The sequence below is a fragment of the Buteo buteo genome, chromosome 2 (assembly GCF_964188355.1).
Source record: "Buteo buteo chromosome 2, bButBut1.hap1.1, whole genome shotgun sequence".
NCBI lineage: Eukaryota > Metazoa > Chordata > Aves > Accipitriformes > Accipitridae > Buteo > Buteo buteo.
In genome coordinates, this window is record NC_134172.1 from 21,484,370 (window position 1) to 21,503,045 (window position 18,676).

The 18,676-nt window shown below is 38.1% G+C and overlaps 1 protein-coding gene across 8 annotated transcripts in view; it reads left to right on the plus strand.

Annotated features, from left to right (window-relative positions):
- Nucleotides 1–16,336, plus strand: part of NEBL (nebulette) — a 275,776-nt gene extending 259,440 nt beyond the window's left edge. For all 8 annotated transcript variants that reach the window (XM_075047907.1, XM_075047899.1, XM_075047916.1 and 5 more), the window contains 2 exons: nucleotides 6,049–6,164; nucleotides 11,556–16,336. In XM_075047907.1, the coding sequence (XP_074904008.1) occupies nucleotides 6,049–6,164; nucleotides 11,556–11,732 (293 nt within the window). In that variant the 3' untranslated portion in view covers nucleotides 11,733–16,336. The remainder of the gene's footprint in view (nucleotides 1–6,048; nucleotides 6,165–11,555) is intronic.
- Nucleotides 16,337–18,676: the final 2,340 nt, after the last annotated feature.

The window sequence follows — 18,676 nt, forward strand, 5'->3', positions numbered from 1 at the left end:
GTACTCAGGAGCATTCTGCATTACATGGGATGCATTGCTTGGAGCTGGATGCTGGGACATCTGGAGGGAAGCATCTGTGAGAGGCTCAGCTCTTTCGTGGTTTGAATGCAGAGGGAGCTTGCACAGACTTGAGGTGCTTGAAGGGACATATCTTGGGACAGCTGAGCTGATCTAGCAGTTTGCTGCCTTCTGCTGCCTGTGGCCTTGGGTACCTGGTCCTGTCTCCTTCCTTGCACTGTATCTGTCACTGGTCTGATCCCTTGCTGAGCTGACTTAGCTCACCAAGCCAACAGAAAACCAACCCAGCTGAAAGGAAGAGAAAGGGTGGTGGGAGTGTTAGATTGCCTCAGCCAGCTCATGGAGCATCAACCTCAGATATGCTGTGGGAATCAGGGATGGACTGCCTGTAGCCTCTTTGAGACTTATCACCTCATGACTCCTGCGGAATTCTTTCAACACTCTTAACTTTAACAGAGAATGATGTTTAGCACATCATCTTTAAAAACCTGCTAAAAGCTCATCTGTCATAGCAGTCAAGGTACTTTTTTTCTCTTTTTATGTCTTTCACATCTTATCCTCACCATATCTGTCCTGCCTTACTTGCTGCCAGAGATCAAGGTTATTGTTTCTGATTAGCCTGTGATATGGGCCTTCTTTAAAACTCTCATTAAATTCTTGGTTGACAACAATTATGTTCCATTTATCCTGCTGTTTGTGAACTTCTGCAGAATTAATGTGTTAACCTTCTTCAAATCTCTCCTTAAAACTGTTTCTCAAGATGCTTGTATGTTTAATGCAATGCTGGGCTGAGCTCATCTCAAGAGCTTGTACAGGAGTATACACAGCATGGGAAATAAACAGGAGGAATTATAGGGTTTGTGGTTGCCCAAGGAGGTGTAGTGAAATCTCCATCCTGAACTCCAAATTGACAGGACAGGCCCGAAGAAACCCAGCCTAACTGCAAATTTGGCCCTGATTTTGAATAGGGAATGGACTATATTATAACTAGAGGTCTCTTCCAACCCAAATCACTTAAATATTTTAATGATGGGGAGCAGCAGCCAATGTCTGGGGAAAGTGATAGAACACAAAAAAATAAAGTACCAAGCCAGAGTTTGTAACCAAAGTTACGTCTGTGACACCTTCTAGAAAAGGCTTGAAAAAGGTATTAGTTGTTATTATCCACCAGCTTCAACACAGCAGTAACAGTTTACCCTGAGGCTGTATTTCCTTAGCTACGTATTCCTGTAACTTGGACTGGGAAGTGGTCAAGGGGGTCGTGCAGTGCCGGCAGCGGCCCATCCACAGGAACAACAAGTGGGGTGTACCCGAGCACCCCAGAAGTGTAATCTAGACCTACACTTACCCACATCTGATGACATCACTACTTTGACAACGTTTTCTGCTGCATGGGACATAGCTGAGTAACTTCTACTGGAAGGGCAAAAGAAAGAAGGAATTGAAAGCTGTGGGAGAGGCCTTGTAAAGTAAGGCCATGAAGCCTGCTCTAGGCATTGCAATCTGTGGAAAATGAGGCAGCGGCAAGGCAAAACGGGGGGAGGACTTCAATATATGTGGAGCAACATGATTCCCGTAACAGCTTCATCTCTTCTGGGGGAGCTAGTCATAATGTCAGTAACACACAGACATATGATGATGCTGTGTTCTGGCTCTGTTGCAACTTTTGTGCTCCTCAGAAAACCTACAACTTGATTTCTAGTGTCTTACAGGCACTAGAATTAAGCACATAATAATCATCATCCTTTTTTACTTCCTGCTCTCTCATGTTGTTGTTGTTATTACAAAATGTTTCAATATTCTTTGTGAGTTCTCTGAAGTCTTAGTAGTGAAACCATGAATTGAGATAGCATCAAAATATGAAGTGAAATAAATGCTTAAAACTGCATGATGTCTGTAAGTAAATGAAGTGATTGTTATTTTACATCTGGTCTAGTAAATGGCAAAACTGCAGTAGTTAGCAGTGGGGATACATTGTTTTACCGTGGATTGTCGAGGTTCTGCTGTATGAAAGAATGAAAGAGTTTAAGTATGGTTTTGATAAAATATATCTTGGAACCTACCCTTTAAATGATTTTTCTTTTTAGCATAAACTTTTTTTTAACCTTGTAATTATACGGTGCTCTCTTAATTATACCTTTCCTGTTGCCACAGTCTGACCTTTTTCTTTCCCAGTCCTTCTCAAAGCATGTCCTGATCGGTACACACTGTGCAGACCCCATTGTCTGCTGCAGCAAGTTGATACTTGTAATCATTCTTTCAGCTTCTTCTTTTTCTTGGAGGCTTCCTCTCTGTTTGCCTTTTATCATGTTCATTCATTTTTCTCTGTCTTTTCTCTGGGGAAGCCTATAAAGACATAGTAAGAGATATATGATAAATTTCTTCAAGTAGATAATTTAAAATGGATATCTGGCTTGCTTGGTAAGTGGGACAAGAAAAAAAAGTAAGTTTTGATACATCAGAATGCGTCTGGTAAAGTCTTAATGCAACGAGAAAAAACATCCACCTCTACTTCTGGGAGCAATGGTCAGCCCTCAGCTCCCTCACCAATAAATCTGGCTTCAGCTAAATGAATTTCATGTTCCACCACTGTGTTTTATTGTTCCCTTAGGTTAACTAACACCATTGCTTTTTGCTGCTGCTGCAGTCAGTGATGTTATAGAACTTTATACTTTGGTCTGAGCCAAAAGATTGCAGTTAACTATGGGTGATGATGATGGTGGAAAGTCAAACTCTTTCTCTGCATCATTTAATCTCACCTTGAATTATCCGTACATCACCAGGAACACAGCTCAGATCTGTTGTCTCTTCACTAGCCACCTTATTTATGTGATTCCCAAATGATCTTCCAAATAGGCAACCATCTGGAGTTTTCTTAAGTACTTTTTGTAAAAAATTGTTAAAAACTATTGGTCATTTTTTGCGGCCCTACTACAGTTTTCTTTTAATGGAAAAAAAAAAGTGGAATTATTCAATCAACTGTCTTCAACACTGATATCTGCTGATATATATGCTCATATATATGATACCTAAATAAAGGACTAGAAGACAATTAGCAAAGCTAATCCTAGAAATTCCTTCTTTTTGATTGTATAGAATCTTTTTCTAATATTTCAGCTTCTAATGCTTCCCAAAATTTCTCCTGCTTTGGAAGAAATGCTTTATTTCCTGTTGGGTTTTTTTTTTTTTTTTTTTTATTTCTGGGTTTACGGTTTCCATTGTTGCAGGTAAATTAGCAAACAGGTTTGCTGAGACAGTTTGACAGAATTCTCTCAGATTGTGAGAAGCTGATTGCAAAAGAGGAAAGAACATCTCAGACCTGCTGCTGACAGTTGTCACAGAGGCAGGAGGCATGAGTTATCCTCCCCAAAATAAGCCTGTCAATTTGGAGGCTATAATAAAGCTGGCCATCAGTGCACTTGCTGCCTTACACTGACAAGGGATGATTGGTAGGAATTGAGAAAGATCTGTTTTGGGGAGAAGGAATCAAGAGTAAAAAGTTTCTACCAGTGTCTTCACTTCTTTTAGGAAGAAGAAAGGGACTCTCAGGGTGTCTGCCCCTGCTGGGGACCAGGGAAAAGCTACCAGCCCTTTGTAGCTGCAGAGTGGGCAGTCACTGATCAGCGGCCATTGTCAGCTTAAGATACTGCTTTCTGTTAAGTTAAAAAGTTTAAGCTGTTTTCAGCTTGTGTGTTTTCAACCCACATGACCAATTTACTGCTGGTATGAGGAGATGAGACTCCGTTGGCTTCTATGAACTGACCTACATTTATGCTGGTGGTTAATTAGGCAAAATACATTCATTCCAGCTTGATCGCAGAACCTTTGATTAAATGATGTTTTTCTCTATTTTCTCATGAAGGGCTACATCTGGTCATGTAGAAATAGCTTGTAACAACACTGAAACATAAATTATTTCATGAACTACTTAGGACTATTCACTTAATGCATGATAATCCTGTGAACATGTTAACGAGCAGCAATCCTCTGATGATTAAACTGCTTTAAAATGTCTTTGTACTCATATGTCATTAGAATGAACTTGGCACTCCTAAAACATCCATTATTCATCATGTTCCAGTGTTGCATCTGACTGTGTATCACTTTAATTTCACTCACTTAACAAAGCAATCTATTCATTACAATAGTTTGAAACATGTTTTCTAAATCAGAAAAACCCTAGTTAAATATACAGTGTTACTTATCTTTACAAGTATAGTACAGCAAAAAGTAACATCCCAAATTGTAATTACATACTTGGTGCATTTGAATATGCTAACTAAAACTAAATGCATGTTTTAAGAAGAGCCTTTGTTAAAATCAGTGGTTTTGTTAGCTGGGGAAGCAGGATAGGTAAAACACCTTGCTGAAAGCACAAGATTGACTTTTCTTTCTGAAATAGTTCAGCAAACATTTTCTCGTTAATCCTTTTTCACACACGTTTATTGTCCTGATCGCTGAAGAAGCAGAGAAGGACAGAGTATTACTAATGCAAATATAAATACTTCTCCTAATTTTTTTTTTTTTTTAATGCAGGTTTCCTGCTTCTCCCATGTTTTTTCATTTTAAAAGTCCTGGGTCCTTCCATACATTTTGAACCCCGTTAAATCCTACATTAGCTTTGCTCTTTTTTGATTCTGTGTGTGATGGGTACTCCTGAAGTGGTTCTTACTTCCCAGCAAGACCAAGAGATGTATCTCAGAAAGTGTCAGACTGTTGAATGATTCCATGTTTGAAGATTTTTGACTCATGGGCCGCATGGTCTCCATCTCCTGTAAGCAAAAGATGGCTTTTGTCAGAGGAGTTAGAATACCAGCTAGATGGACCACTTGAAGAAGTAGCAACAGAAATGCATTTTCTTTTCAGTGTAGCTAAATGAATTTCCAGTTGAACTAGTAAAATTCTGGTAGCAGTGGAGATGGGCTAATAACCTCCATACAAGCCAGAAGTCTTTATTCTCAGAGTGCGTGAGAGTCTTCAAAACATGCACAAATATGCGGTGACTAAACTTTTAATCTTTAGATTTTGAAAACCACTTCAGTCTCTTAATTTTGCTTTAAAAATGCTTATTGGATTTGCTAGGAAAATAGTGAGTAATCACTTATGCTGTGCTTATTTCTCACAGATTTTTTGATCAACCATGTTTTTAACGCATTCTGTTTTGGTCTTGCTGAAGTAAGGTGTTTGAGCAGATATGGAAGGTTTACAAATGCTTTCCTAGTAAGCTGTAGAGGTAGGGAGTCCTTGTTGGTTGTATTAAGAACTCTTTCAGCAGCTCTTGGTACAATAAAAGTCAACATGTTAATGATTAGCATACAGAATTGTTAAAATAATGTAATTGTTAAAATAATGTGAATAAAATATGTGTGAAAGAGATGGAACAATTGTGTGGTAAGAGGAAGATACTGAAAAAGGTGGACTTGGAAATACTTAAGTAACCATTGATCTCTGTGTTTGGCTAAGAAAGTTGGTGGAATCAGAATAAACTGAGAAACCCAACCATGGGCTCACTTTTTTACATTTCTATCTCTTCCTGTGAATCACAGTCCTTCTATGTTCATAGCCCAATAAATATGAGTTAGTTTGCAGTGAGTTAAGAACTAATTGCAGAGAATTTCTACTGAAACATTTGAAAACTGTATTCGTATATAGCTTTTTTCATCAATCTTTCCTTTAAAAATGGTAGTTTATGGCACATGATATTTAGTGCGTCATCTGTGGCAGTATCAAAATTGAGTTAGTGGTGTCTTAGGCTTTTGTACACCTTTTTGTGGTCAGACTTAAGATATGTTGAGCTTTTCTTTCCAACTAACCTTGACAGTGTTTGTGGATATATTGCTATGGCTTTGGCTACATTTATGTGTAATTCAACCTATGGAAAGCCTTATGTTATATATGGAAATAATTCTGAACTGTTTCATACTGAGGAACTGTTATTTACAATGCAAATAATCTACAGTTTCTACAAAATGCTAGACAAGGACTTTTTTTAAAACTTAATTAATGTGTCTGTATTTCTTTAACACACAGCCCCTGTTCTCCCTGGGGCATATCAGCAAAGCCAGTCCCAGGGATATGGATACATGCACCAGACCAGTATGTCATCCATGAGGTCCATGCATTCACAGCCTCATTCAGCAGGTCTGGTAAGTATTGGATTTAAAGAATGATTTTATTTGGTAAGCAACATCATCAGCTATTGTGAAATCTCTTAAATGAGTGAATTGGTACACTTGAGTTCTGTAGTTGGGCTATTTGACTGTCCTAGTCCTAAATGTAAGTGATAGTCCTCAGATATAAAAAAGATTAAGTGACTGAGGGCAGTGGCAAGAACTTTTATGTCAGAATGCATTAAAAAAAATTATTTATGATCTCCAGAAGGCAGACAAATAACTGAATCTTCTGTCTACTTAAAACAAATAGTAAATGCTTGGACAGTATTTCACAGGCTGAGCTTTGATGAAGTCAGGCTTCTAGCACTGGATGAAAACCGCAGTCTCTTACGATGACCCTGTTGGTTTAAATTTGTTTCAAATTTTTTGACCTGCTGATTTTGTACTTATATAAACTTACCTCAGACTCCATATTGGTGTGCCCTTCCTAATTCAACAGGAGAGTCATGCATGCACTCGTGCCTGATCCAAATCGAGTTATACTGCTGGGCGACTGAGAAGAAGCTTTATCGTGAAACCATGGCCACAGTCATGAAGTTCTTAGTTGTGCTGGATGGGAATGTAAAGCTGGAGTGAATATTTCATTTTAGAAGTAACTGGTCATGGAAGGAGAGCTGAATGGGTATTCAGCTGGAGTTTTTAGGAAATTGAGCTTCTTTTTCCTTTTTGAACTCTTTACATATAAAGTTCAGTTTTAATGGTTATCATATTATTTTTTATCATATCACTGCCTAGGGATTTCATAGTTCAGATCCAGTCACCTATTACCTTAAAAATATTGACTTGTAATTTTGAATTTTAAACTATTTTGAATGGATATATATTTACTACCTCAGTCACCTCTTTAGAGATGAAATATTTAGTTATGAACTAAACTGAGAGCTTGCTAAGCTGAAAAAAACTGTTTTCAAGATTAGCTGAAACTTGTATTTTTCTTTAAGACTGAAACTCCATGGCATTTTATGTTGTAAAGATTGTGATGTTCTATGAGGTTTGGGTGCTTTCAGGCTTGCCACTTTCTCAGCTGCTTGGGGACTGAGGGGGCTAACTTACTGGGAAGTCTGGGATCCAGATATCCGCATCTTTTGGTGAGCCAATAACCTGAGAAACTCTTTGGACACCTGCATGACAGCTGTGAGGCAGCTGATACTGGAATCAACCATTAATTTCCAAGGATATCGCAAGGCACCTGGGGAGCTGGCTACTTTCCAAAAGGGCCAGAGTCCAAAAAAATGGGAGACCTGGAAGCCTGGGCTTTGCCAGCAGATTTGCTAGTCAGTGGGGAGCAAAGCAAACAGTCTTCAAATCCAGCAGACAGAGAATGGAGATGCCTGCAAATCTCAAAATGCACTTAGCAGCCTTCATAGCTATGTGGGCAGGTAGATGGCTACTATTTCCCTGATATTTCTATCTCCCAGTGACTGACCTGGTGGGCTACCTGTTGAAACAATATCATTTCAGTCATCTTGAGAATCATCATTTGCCTCTCCTTCCAGAACGGGGAATGCAAAAGTAAATAAGAAAAGAAAGAGAGTGAAGTTAAAGCATTTAAAAAATAAAGGATTGACTGTCTCTTTTCAACAGGATTTCTTATCCCTTTGGTGAAACTGTTATAATTTGACATTCTTTTAAGCGATAATAGTTGTTTATCATGGGGAAAAAGGAAACAGCAACTGATCTTATCATGCCCCAGGGTGATGATTCTGCTCCAAAAGAGGTATCTCAGATACAGCTAGAAGCCTGGCATCCTCCCTTGCCTTTCCACCTTCACATCAAAAGACTGTCTTTTCTTTAGCTTGTGCATCTTATCCAGGCGTGCTGGGCATGTTACACTCAGCTATTGGGGTGGCACAAGGGGTTCCCAGTGTGTGCTGGAGGAAACTTCTGGCTGGGGATGTGTTTAAGTGTAGTGATTTGCACAGACTGAAGATGGAAGGCAGCCTTGGAGTGCTTTTCAAATGCAGTGTGGACATGCACTGGGAGATCTGATAAACTTAAACACTGTTAGGTTCATTGCTTTCAGCTGCCTGTTGGGTTCTGGGCTTGGAGCAGTACTGCCAGAGGTGCAGCCATGTCTGGCTAAGCCAGGCAGAGGGAAGAAAGAAGTAAGAGAAGAAAGTAAGAAGGGGAAGAGACGGGAGGAAAGAAATCCCAGCCTGAATACTGGTCTCAAAGCACAAGCAGTTTTAGAGACTTAATGAAAAGCAATGAAGGTGGCAAAGCCACCCATAAGTTTGGCCAGCACATCTCTAGGGTGAGGGTGATTAAGATCCCATGGTTTGTATCAGGGTGGGGATGATTGGAGAGTTAGCTGCTGTAGTAAAACCTACTCCTTTCAGCCGGTTTATTGCACTGTTATCAAATCAGGGTCTCAAAAGACATAAGTTCATTTTATAATTATGTCCACCAATTTCCTGTACTGAGAAATAGAAATTTTCTAATTTCTAAATTTTCAAATTCTGGTTGATTTAGTTTTGAGCATGATCCTAACACAGTCTCTGGGTAGATTTTTTTCCTAGATAAATTGTGTTATTTTCTGATACTTAACTTTTACTCACTTTCTATGAGCATTTTTGCATAATGGGCTGAATTATATTGTTGCTCAGAGTATAGAATGTTTTATAACAGACCCCTGAAGGCTCTTTCCCTCTTTGGAACATAACAGAGGGTGTTCTTATGTTTTTAGATAACTAAAAGTGATAGGAAAGCAAAACCTAGGTTGCAAATTGACTTTCCTTGATAGCTGTTCTATGTGAAGGACACTGCAACAGGTACTTTTCCTTGCAAGGAGCAATCCATAGAATAAGTATCAACTGGTGGATGAAGTGGAAATATGCATCTATCAGCTCACATCTGGCTGGGGAGCTGGGAATATGAGAGCTGGGCTTCAGTACTTCATATGCACAAGACTTACTGTTCTGTCTAAGCAGTAGCTGCAAGTTAGACCTTTGAGGAGGTGGGAGATAAGTGAGTGTTTGACTGTTTTACAAAAACCCCAACCTTTTTTTATACCCTCTTGTGCTCTCAGTACTTGCTAAACTCACTACTGACAGAGAAATAATTCACTAAAATGCATTTTAGAAATCCCTGCCTGGAGTCCTTTAAGCATTGTAATTCTCAATTATATAGCCCAGACTACACTCTGAAGTGATAATTAGGCATTAAATGCTAACAGGATTATTATGGAGATTTCTCCTGACAGCCATTTAGCACCTAATTAGGTGTTAAGGCCATAAATTTAGGTTCTCAGCAGCATTTAGGGCCCTAATAAATTTTTTTAAAGTTTGAAATTACTAGCTTCTTTTCACAACTGTGCTACTACAGTGATGTAGTCAAGCTGCCTTAAAGGAGACAGCACTAGTATGTCCTATACCATGGTGTTCTAACGATGAGTGAGCATCCTTCTGGGTGAGTAAAAACAACTGGTTTTTTCCAATTATATGTTACTTTAATAAAACATTTAATCTCTTGCCCCAGTCTTTGCCCATTTAAGGGAGACATATAAGCATGGCTCAGAGGAAAATCTATTCTCTGCCTTATGCCAGATATGGACTTACTACCATTTTTCTTAAATGGACCTTTTTGTGAAATAAATTCTTTAAAGGACTAACTGCTGCTGAGCTTGTTGTAATAGCATATTCTCCACTGGTTTTTTTTGGAGTTAGTTTAAGGCTCAGTAGAGAGATCAATTGAAATAGTTGGAAAAAATAAAATTCTCAAAGGCACAGACCATTCCTTAGGGTCTTCTGACCACTGGTTTTCTAGTTTGTGAATCTTTAAGGAATTTTTGGTGATGATAGAACCCTCCCAATTTGTTGCTTTGATGTAGTGCATAAACAATGATGCTTTTTTTCATCACCTTCCATGAACACTTTGAAGATATTAAGGAACCACCAAGAAACCACATCTGGTAGATCACTTTTGGTCGCAGCCTGTAGGGCGGCAACACTACAAGGCACGGCAGACGACAATTATACAGAGCAAGACTCAAATACAGTTCAGAGTAGGCTTGTCAGGAATGGTGGTGGTCTCCAGTGTTTAACCAGGAGTTGATTTCTCTGTAGTGTTTAATCCGCACTACCAGCGATAAAGGCAGAATCAAGACAAAAGTGTATTTCTAGCATGGGAACAGTAATAATGTGTTGCCCTATAGTGTTTGGATTAGATGATCCCACATTTCCAACATGTGACAAATGACTTACTGTGTGTGGAGGAATCTCCATCTTTTCTGAAAATAATTTCATTAAAAAACCTCAACCCCCCATATATGAGATGGATTAAAATTAATCCAGAGCTGTTTTCCTCAGCTGGGAAGCAGAAAAGTTTGCTGTCTCTTAAAAGGTTCAGACAGTAGTACTAGGCATTAACTCAAACATTGACTGTTTTTACCTTTTTTTCTCTTTGAATCCTTGTAGCAGAAAAATTGAGCTAGATATGCTGAAATATCAAAAATTGCTGGTAGGGAAATTGAATATTATCAGTGATGCTTGAACTACTCTTGACTTCTGTCAAGAGACAGGGTAAGGAAAAGAAAGTAGCCCTGGGAATTTTAAAATGAGCTAGTTTTTTTGTTCTGTTAAGATACAGGAGTAGACTGTTCCCTCTGAGTTTGAAAATCCACTTTGAATTCCAGCATTTTATTGGTTATAAGTGGAAATAAATACTCTATTTAGAAAGAAAATGAAAATCTTGGCTTACAGTGGACAGAGGTGTAGAGAAATTTGGCTTAGCTAATGATAGGCCTTGGTGTTCTGTTTAGATTGATCTTTTATCTGAATATGCAAAAACGAGTATTAATAAAAAGTATTTTTGCAGACTTTTAAAAATCTTGTCTTTTTTCATTAGATAGTAATACATTCATAATTCTTAATTTGGGGTAAAATCCTAATGAAATGAAGGACATTCAGTGAGATGGCAGAGTTAATGACCTAGATGAAGAATGTGTTTCTTTTCTGTAGTGAAGACACAGGAGAAGCTATTGGGGAGTCATGCAAATAGGGAGCAGAAGCACAGCTAGCCATGGCTAGGTGTAATGAACTGTTACTAGTGAATGTATGAAACAACAGTTGGAATGTTTCAAGAGGCAGTGATTGGCTTGAAATCTGTTTGTATGAGGACTTTGGACAATGCAGGTTCACAAAAAGAATTATTTTGGTACTTGGAAAAAGGGGCTGTATTCACTGTGTATTTGACAGGGTGGAGGGTGTACTGTTTCTTTTCAACAGGTAACTTGTGATTTCTCTCTCTGCCTTGTTCCCTCTGTTCTTTTTCCTGCTCTTTTCATTTTCTTTGTGCAAAGAAGAGAAGGAATCTATCTCTGTTTAGGCTTGAGACTTTACAGCCTTGTTTTCTTTCCTTCAACAGAGAACATACAGAGCTATGTATGACTACAGTGCTCAAGATGAAGATGAAGTTTCCTTCAGGGATGGTGATTATATCATCAATGTGCAACCAATTGATGATGGCTGGATGTATGGTACTGTTCAGAGAACTGGGAAAACAGGAATGCTTCCAGCAAATTATATTGAGTTTGTTAACTAATTTTTGTGTCTAGTCCTTTGAGCTTTATTATGATTTACTCAAAACCTAACCCTTTAGAAAAAGTCAGAAGAATCTTTTAAGAGTACATGTTCATTATTTTATCACTGCTGTAACAGTCTGCATTCTTACTCAGAATCCAATTTAGAGTCCTTCAAAGTAAAGATAAATAATCAAGAAGCTCAGAGCTTTGAAAAGAGCATTGCATATAATAGCGCTCCCTCAAAATGAAAAACATATATGGAAGCCTGGTGCTGCCAATCCTGTAAAGATTTTAGTCAATTAGTTGTAAAGGGGAAATACCTTTTCCCTACACCTCAAAGACATTATTTCTCTTTATAATAACAACCATAAAATCGATTCACTTATTATGGCACTCTGAAGTCACAGGAGGTTAACACACTGAGTTTGAACACATCTTCAGATTATTAGGGAGGTGTTTAATGTTTGAGCAGTTAGCATCCGAATAAAAATTAAAATGCTAAGTAGATAATTCAATCATTTGAAATAATGACAAGTAATATGCTACTAAAAAAACCCAAATAAAACCCCCTACTGCCCCGCAGCCTTACAGTAAACAGGTCTGTTTTGACAGCAAAAATTTCCTGACTGTTGCATACCCACATTTATTCCTGGATTACCCATTTTCTCTTATTTCCAACAGTGACCTCTTCTGTCAGCTTTGCTTGCATCCCAGTCCATCAGTTAGATCTGTGCCTGAATTCATGGTTCTTTGGCATCTTTTCCACAGAAAATTCCTTGCAAAGACTATCTAGAGTATAAAACCTGTCAACTCTTCTGTTTTCTTCTAATAATACTTAGCATTTAAATAAACTTCCATTAGGGCAATGTACAACAAATACTTCATGTTAGTTCCTTTACCTTCACCTGTACTGCTGTAAATAAATATCCTGTGTGAGGCCCCAGTGCTGTGCAGTCACACAAAGCCTGCAGTTACATCCCTCCTTCTTACCACAGGTAACTCGCTTAATGGCTGCTTTGCTGATGAGCTAATGTACCTACCCCTGCTTCAGAAATACTTGCACGTCCATCGAGGAGTGGAGGAGAGCTCTGGTTATTGTAGTGCATTTCAGCTCAATGGCCTATTGCCTCAGTTTCCTCCAGAAATCTTGGTGATCCAACAGTGGGTTTTACGCTTGCCAAATGATTAACGATGGAGAAATATTATGTTTTCTTTTACCGATTTAATCTTTCTCATAACTGACACCGAAGGGAGAACTAACTAAACAGAAGTCCAACATATTCCATCCCATCATGCTTCAGTTTAGCCATCCATAGAAAACAGTAAAAATATTTTGCTGGCAAACCTTCAGATATGCTATTTGGTGTCCGGTAACTTATGATCAGAACTGAGAGATCCAGGTCTCGGTCTGGGAGGCTGAGGAGAGGATCAAATAACTGGTGACATACTGGACCTGTAAGAGGGACTGTATCAGCAGGCTTGGGTCACAGGGAAGGTGCTTTTCCTTTGACTGGATGCCAGGAGGGTGCCGTGTTCCTTCCCAGGGAGAAACTCTGGGAGGAAGAACAAAAGAGTTAAAGATTCACATGGGAACTTACTCATGTGGATGCATACATGTGTAAGGAAGAAGATGTTTTTGCTGATAGTATCATTTGTGGTGTTCAGCCATCTGCTAGAGAAGTTAATTTTGGAGTAGGTCTCAGAACGTTGAGCTTGCACTGGCTTTCTTCTGTTTCTGAAATTTTTAAAGTAGAATTAAATATAGAGTTTACAGACAATTTTGTATTTCTCGTTTCACAAAGTAAGCAAGCCTGCAATGTCTATTTAAAGAATAAAGAAGGAATGCAGTATGGTGGTGTTATGTCAACTGAAAGTTATCAATGCAAATGCCTGCTAGTTCTATTTTTGCATACAATTAGGAATTGGAAAGCTTATGCAATTTTTTTTAGGTGTTGCTAACACAGGGCTGATCCCAGCTGCCAAACAGGGAGGAATGACTGCGCTAAAAAAAAAATAAATTAAAAAATGACCATGACTGTGGAATTGCCTATGCTTTCTTGTCAGTTGCCTAATTTCAAGGCTAAAGCTGACCAGGAGCATCTAACTTCAAAAAATGTCGTTTAAAATTAGGAATGCAATACTGTAAATGTGCAATCTGTATGGGTGCTGTCATTTAAAATTCTTGAAAGTTTTGCATATAGGGCTGCTGCTGTGACAGGCCCTTATGCATTACTGGTGACTTCCACATTAAATTAGAAGCTTTGCAAGTCAAATGGCTTTTCAAAAGGCTGTTGTGGTAAGCTGAGCTAGAAGCTCTGAAGCAAGCAGTCTGCTTCCCTGTTGGTTTTCATCACCAGCCATCAACATCAAGGAGAGGAATCCCATCTTAGGATGGCTGGCAAATTTTTCTGATGATGCCTGAGGCAGAATTGGCTATCCCTTGCTGCTGTGCTCCTCTATTAGCTGTGTAATGCTGACAACTGTAAAAACAAGTTGTCAGTTTGTTAACCAGATATGAATAAAAAGAAATATAGGGAATAGATATATTGCATCAAGTTGCAATTTTTAGTGACTTATAAAAAAGAAAGTCTCCACCTATAAATACATTAGCATTCTTCCTGAGTGAGGAGACAGCTTACAGTGAACACTGTAGGTATAGTGAAAAGTAAATCAGAAAATGAGCATTTGATGACATTAGAGAACTATGTTATGCTAAACAATGGAAATAAAATTTCCTTTATGAATTTTGAATATTCATTAGCCTGGCAAAGCAGCTAAAGCAATTTGCAAAATAAAAAAGGTCAAGAAAACAAAACAGTATGTGAATTGTATTTCTCTTGAGAATGGTATGTCAGCAGAATTATTAAGATCTGTTTTAAGTTACTTATTCATGTAGTCAGGTTTTTATGTTGTATATGCTTAGTAATTTGTGTTCACGTGGAATGGTTCCTGCTTTTTGATATACAACAAACTTTAGTGTCATTATGCAGCTTTGTTCTAAGCAATGCTATCAAAGGCCCAAAATTATCAGAGTGCAATTATAAAAATGTTTTTTAATATCTAAAATTTGTAAGGTAGTGAATGTATGTCGGCAATTAAGTTGTGCCAGCACAGGTTTTACAAGGCGTATGTTGGAGCCTGTTACATGCAGTGGGATATAGGGGTGAACAGATGTTATATGCTGTCTTGTCACCTTTAAAGTTATGTATTCCTTTTTAACACAGCATGTTCCCCTCACTGTACTTTCTTCCTGTAGACAACATTTTTGTGGGGAAAGGAAAAGACTTTTAAGGAGCCAAATTCCCCAAGATGTTCCAAAGTTCAGGTTGGAAGTTCACACATTCCCATTTTAAGCATTTTAGAAATAAAGAAGATAAAATATGCTGTAATTCTTGCTAACACGAGTATAAACATGGAAAACAACACAGAGCATATTCATACATACATACAAGAACAAATGGGTGCCTTGCTTTTCATTACTCTTTCTTGCCTGGCTAATCTTCATTTTCTAAACAAAGCTACTTACAGATACTGCAGCTGTAATTTTTCATGATGGAACATTAGCATTTAATCTTGATGAAACAGGGTTTCCTTGATTACATTTGACATACCATAAACCACTTCAGCAGATTGGGATTTGACAGAGAATCACCTCCCATGGATTATATTTTTGACAAATATGTCCCTACCAAGTGTTCCTTGGGGATATGGAAGGTCTCCAATACTTGGGAAAGGTAATAATTCTAGTTTTAACTGTACAGTGACTGCATGTCATCTTGTACAATGAAAAAGAAATGACAAATACAGAAGTCTTTGGCAGAAAGTGGTTCAGGGTATAAAATGTTAGATTTTAGTTATGTTGATTAATACTCCATTTAAAATACAGAATACGCTTTAGTTAGTAAATTTTTAAATAATATACTGAAACAGACAAAAGATGCTGTTGAAAGAAGATCTCCAAACTGATGTGCTGGCAAATGCAAAGTACTGGTGAGCTGTAGAAGAATAAACCATTTTGCAATGCTTTAGTGATTTTCTCCAGCTTTATGCCATAGGAACCCCATCTCTCCTTTTGAAAGAAAACCTGAAAGCTATATTTCCTAAACTGCCTGCACTACAACAGTATATTCAAAGAAATTTCATATGCTTCTTGTGTCTGATAAATAGAATTTGCATATTGTACTTAAGTTGTAATCCAGTTGTTGTTGACATTTGTTTAATTATTATTATTTTTGGGGGGGGAAATAAGCTATACTGTAGCATTTCAATCGTGTATTTAATATTACTATTAGAAATTGCTAGACCATTGGAAGACAGCAATGACTGTATTGACATTGATTAGCATGATTTGGAAACTCTCTCAGCTGTTGGTTTTTGCAGTGTGACATAAAAAGCAAAAATGAACCGCTGTGCAGTTTGGCTTATGTTTGCTTTAAAGTGTGTCAAGTTTTAGTTATTTTGCAAAACTGTACTGTATTTGGGAGTATACAGTTATGAAGGTAACAATTGTTTTTCAAAGGACAGATATACTTACTCTTGGATCATATGATGTATCATCTTAATTTGGCTTTTGTTATGCAGAAAGTTAACACCAGCTATTAAAATATATTTTAGTAGAAATGCTTTAATTCCTGTTTCTTCCTCTACACTGTGAATATTTAAGCCTTGGTGGACTAGAGCAACATCATGCTGCCCAAAGTACTAACCTATGCAAACTAGTTCACATTTTAGTTGATGTCACAGTGGATGTAACATAACAATTTATTTTGCATAACATTAAACGTCATTCAAATAAAATATTAAACCCAGCACTATGTATGTATTATATTCATAAACAATACTCTGCAAAGCTACCATATCCATTAATATAAGCTATCAAAGATGTATATTGTTTTAACTAAGGAAGCTTTGAATTTTCAAACTTCAGTAGAATATTTAGCACTATTATTCTTCAAGCTTGATCTCAGAAAATAGTTTCCTAAAACACCATTTTATTTCAGAAATGCCCTCTCCTCAGAGGTTAATTTGCTTTTGCAGTCTGTATTTGTAACCCTTCAATAGAACAGGGAGTTACAGTCCATGTCTTTTGGTTTGTTTAAATAAGCAAAGGTAGTAAGTAAGTGAAGGAGGTCTGCTGATTTGACTGATACCAGTTTGCTGGTCTTTGTACGGGCATTTGGTTAGGCGTGCTCTCAGTGCAACACTAATGAAAACAAATTGGATTACTGGCCTCTTTAAGACAATTTTATATACAAATGTGGTCCTTGGGTTATCTTTATTCACGTACACAAGTAAATTATTTTTACAACATTGTAAGAAAGTTTAAGTTAAAATAAAATCCAGAATTATTTTGGAACTGCTGTGCCTGTAGTTGAAGAAGATTATTATGCATAGGGCCGTGTTATGTTTATTTGAATGTTAAGCATACAGTCCAATGGACTGCATTAGAATCTTTTAATTTTTATCAAGTGTTAGTTTGAAGAAGGCTGTTAGCAATGAATGAGGACAAATGGCAGCTACAAATGGAGCTGGTTAGTTCATTCTAGGTAAGTGACATACAGTTGCTACCACACTAATTTTCTCCTTAAGAAATACATGTTAGCATTTTCTATGAAGCTTAATTAGTTACAGAGCTTTGATTCCATGTTCTGTGGTGCTTTTATATGTTGAAATGCTGCCACTATAGCAAAATCCAATTTTTTATATATACTGTAGCAAACAGCAGTTTTCAATAGGAAAAAGATTTAAGAGCTGCCAAAATCGACCTCAAGCACTCGGAATGTGTTTTATTTGTAAATCCCTCCATAATCTGCTAGAGCAACTGGAATACTTGATTTTCTATTTCTAGCCTAAATACATATTTCAGGTGAAGGTTCTCCTCCTGAGAGCCACTGATTTGAAGTTGGTAGGAGTTGTGTGTTTGGCATCTGAAGAATTATGTCCTTATTCAGGAGCAGTGTCAAATCTAACAAATGGCTGAAATGAAGAAGGCTTTCTTGTCTTTACTGACCCCATAGAGTATCATTATCAAAAGAATCTATGTACGGGCACTTGAAAGTCGCATGGACACCCTCCACACTCTATATTGGATAGGCTGAGAGTTTCTACCTATCACCGCTTTTAGGATGCCCTCATTTCTGCTCTGTCACAGAGCTGGGCTTTTGATTGTCTCTGTTGTGTTAATTAGCAAAAGTAAGCTAATTTTACATAGAGTTCTCTGTACTGAGGGAATAGTTGCCCGATGCACTGGCTGTGACAAGTACTGCCTGCCCTCCCTCCTCCCACTCAAACCACCAAGCACAGCCATGTTTCCAATCCTGTCCTGCCGTGTACCTCTCCTTTCCATGAAGCTACCTGTGGGACAGACTGAAATGGTATCACCAAATGATCCAAATTGTTCCTTTTATTATCATTCTTTCAGTGATTCAGTTTATTGCACAGCCTCAAAACCAGGAACCTCAACAGAAGGAATGAGGTAGCACGATATAGGAGGGAAGGCATGGCTGAAGTGAAAAGCCACAGATTTCTTACTCTGGTTTTGCTGCAGAGGTTAGTACAAGTCAACCATATGTCTGAGAGTGCCAGTTGAACAACTAACCTGTAAGCTGAGCCATACGGTGTAGATGTGCTTGACCTGTCTCTGTGTGTATACCTGCGCTGTAGTGTCAGAGGTGACTATGGGGTAGTGTGCAGTTACCTAGGCCAGCTTTTGAGGAACTAGTCTGAATCCCAATGGCAGGCCATCCACTGGCATATGGCATTCATAAGGGCAAATTTATCCTTCTAGAAAATGAGACTTCAGATAGTACAGAGGGATCAAATTGTCAGTTGCTTTAAAGTGAACATTGTTGTGCCCTGTGGGAAAGAAATCCCTTGTGTACAGTCAGAAGATCGAGCCCCATGGCACCATAGCAAGTTCCTAACTCTGAACTGTGTAAGTACCAGGATGAGATGCTGTGCCGAG